The sequence below is a fragment of the Zerene cesonia genome, chromosome 18 (genome assembly GCF_012273895.1).
Source record: "Zerene cesonia ecotype Mississippi chromosome 18, Zerene_cesonia_1.1, whole genome shotgun sequence".
NCBI classification, from domain to species: domain Eukaryota; kingdom Metazoa; phylum Arthropoda; class Insecta; order Lepidoptera; family Pieridae; genus Zerene; species Zerene cesonia.
The window spans coordinates 6,038,284-6,041,200 of record NC_052119.1 but is presented as its reverse complement, the minus strand read 5'-3'; the positions used below and the strand labels follow the sequence as shown (position 1 = coordinate 6,041,200).

General features: G+C 36.1%; 1 protein-coding gene across 1 annotated transcript in view; it reads left to right on the top strand.

Moving 5' to 3' along the window:
• Positions 1-2,691, top strand: part of LOC119833782 (structural maintenance of chromosomes protein 3) — a 16,869-nt gene extending 14,178 nt beyond the window's left edge. Inside the window, exons 22-23 of the mRNA XM_038357960.1 lie at positions 615-797; positions 2,251-2,691. Of these exons, the coding sequence (XP_038213888.1) occupies positions 615-797; positions 2,251-2,463 (396 nt within the window). The 3' untranslated portion in view covers positions 2,464-2,691. The remainder of the gene's footprint in view (positions 1-614; positions 798-2,250) is intronic.
• The last annotated feature ends 226 nt before the right edge of the window (positions 2,692-2,917 follow it).

Below are 2,917 nucleotides of genomic sequence, written 5' to 3'. Positions count from 1 at the left end.
TAATAAATGTTATTTGCAGTTAACAATTTTCTTTTTTCTTTATTACAATATTTATGGCAAGACTAGGTATATTATATATAGTTTATATATTCTCGCTGTATATCGTAGTGTTTGGTATGTGTGTGTGGTTGTAATTTCTTATGACTTATGATGGTTTGTTTATTAAATGACGTTGATTAGAATTCCAAAATTTTTCAACTCAGGATCAGGACAGACAGGATCTTTATTAAATCTGTAATGTTCTTTAAAGTCGATAGATTGTTTTTCTTTACGATGTTAGTTAGTAGAATAGTTCCAGTACTGAAATGGTATTAAAAAATTGGTATTTTTAAGCTTAACGCATAATATATCTATATTAATATCATAAAGCTGGAGAGTTTGTTTGTTTGAACACACTAGTCTCAGAAACTACCGGTCCGATTTGAAAAATTATTTCAGTGTTAGATAGCCCATTTATTGTGGAAGGCTTTAGGCTATATATGTACCACGAGCGAAGCCGGGGCGGACCGCTAGTATGAAATATGCGGGTAATCCACCTGATTTCTTTGTCAAATTGTTTATAAAATAAATGTGTTCTTAGATTGACTCTAAACATGTGTCTATTCTGTTAACAGCGCGCAAACGCGGAGCAGTTCTCGGGCGTCGGCATCCGCGTGTCGTTCACGGGCGGCGAGGGCGACATGCGCGAGATGAACCAGCTCTCCGGCGGGCAGAAGTCGCTCGTTGCGCTCGCGCTCATCTTCGCGATACAGAAGTGCGACCCCGCGCCCTTCTACCTCTTCGACGAGATCGACCAGGTGAGAGCGCGGGACGGGACACTGTGTAGCGTGACACGACACGGTGTGACGTGACACGTACTGTGTAGCGTGACACGACACGGTGTGACGTGATACGACACTGTGTAACTATGACACGACACGGTGTGACGTGTATCGACATTATGTAACGTGACACGACACGGTGTGACATGACACGATACGGAGCGACCTGACTGAAATTTTGGAGCGTGGGTAAAATCTTGTACATACTTATATGTGTATATACTTACCTTGACTTAACTCTATATAATTACAACCATCATTAGCCTGGATAAGTGCCCCGTTATCGATAACCTAGTGTTCTTTATGTCACTTAAGGATATATTCGCACCGAAAGCTACCAATATAATATAAAAATATAAATACAAGGCGTAATACACAAAAAATAAAAATTACGGTTTGTGCAATAAGTAGACAGTAGGCAATTATATTAATCTGTGATTTAAATAATGAATAGTTTCTTTTAGTATTTTAATACTTGATTTTTTTTTTGTAACACAACACTGACTATAAAATATAATTGCGCTTGTTTTTGCGAACAATAGAGGCAACAAAACACACTTAGAAAATATTTTATACCAAATAAATGTTTGGAACATTTATTTGATATAACTTATAAACTAGAAATACTTCCTCATTAATTATTATACTCATTCCATTATAATAAAAATAAACATAATGTGATTTGCAATTAACATTGTAATTTATCATATAATACATATAAACAAAAGGTATAATTGCAAAAACTTCTATAATTACGAGTAATTGGCAATTTATTTTCCCGTGTACAATAAAAAAATCAGTCAAGTTCGAATCGGACTCGCGACACTTAGGGCTCCGTATAAATAAGCTAAATAGAAACGGCAAAAAGAATTGGTCAACCATCCAATTTATGTCCATGCCAACCGTTGCTTAACTTTGAATTTTCAACCGATTTTAAATAAAAAGGAGGCTATTTAGGTTAGCTTAAGAAGTTATTCAACTGTCTTTTTTTTGTGTTGGTTATAATTTTTGTTGAATGAACAGATTTTTATGAGTCTTTTTTATAAGTATGCTGGTGCCTTCCATGTGGTCCTATTAATATTTGGCCTAGTTCTGACAATTAGAATGAGATTTTTGTTCAAAATAAATATTAGTTTTTCCTGCTTTACCTGCGATTTTTACGTAACCCTGAATACTATCTCTTACAAAAAATAAGAAGTTATAGTAATTCATGTATCTGTAGTCTTCTGTTAAGTTCTCTCAATCATCTCATCTAATCTCTCATCTCTCATTCAAAAATTGTATTATATAAAGCATTACAATGCTATAAAACTAAAAATGATAAGAAATTATAATTGTTCAGGTTTAAAATAATGATAAAGATGAAACCCTCAGTTGAATGTATATAATTTTTTTTAGTTATTTTTATTTTATTTTATAAATTCAACAGGCCTTAGACGCGCAGCACCGCAAAGCAATAGCGAACATGATCCACGAGCTGTCGTCGAGCGCGCAGTTCATCACGACCACGTTCCGGCCGGAGCTGCTGGAACACGCGCACAAGTTCTACGGAGTCAAGTTCCGGAACAAAGTGTCGCACGTCGAGTGCGTCACGCAGGAGGAGGCGCGGGACTTCGTGGAGGACAGCGCTACGCACGCGTAGATTGTCTATGATTAAATGTATTTGTATTATGAGTTATTATTTCTTCCCTGTGGATCCCTATTAATGTTCCCTAGTTATAAATCATTTAGTATATAAACAAGAGTTTATATGGGTCGAGTTATGAAACAGAGTCGCACGTGAGTGCGTGACGCAGGAGGTGGTGCGGGACTTCGTGGAGGACAGCGCTACGCACGCGTCGATTGTTTATGATTAAATGTATTTGTATTATGTGTTGTGTATTTTTTTCCCTGTGGAAATTAAATAGTATCCCCTTCCTAAATAATATTTCTCTAGTTAAAAAATTTATATCTATCTGTCGAGTTATGCAATAGTGTAGCATGGCAAGTGCGCGATGCAGGGTAAAGTGAGGGACTGAGAGCGCTACGTATGCGTTGATTGTTTAAAAATAAAGTATATTTTTTATATTTGCTTTGTGTTAGTGTTTTGTTATTTA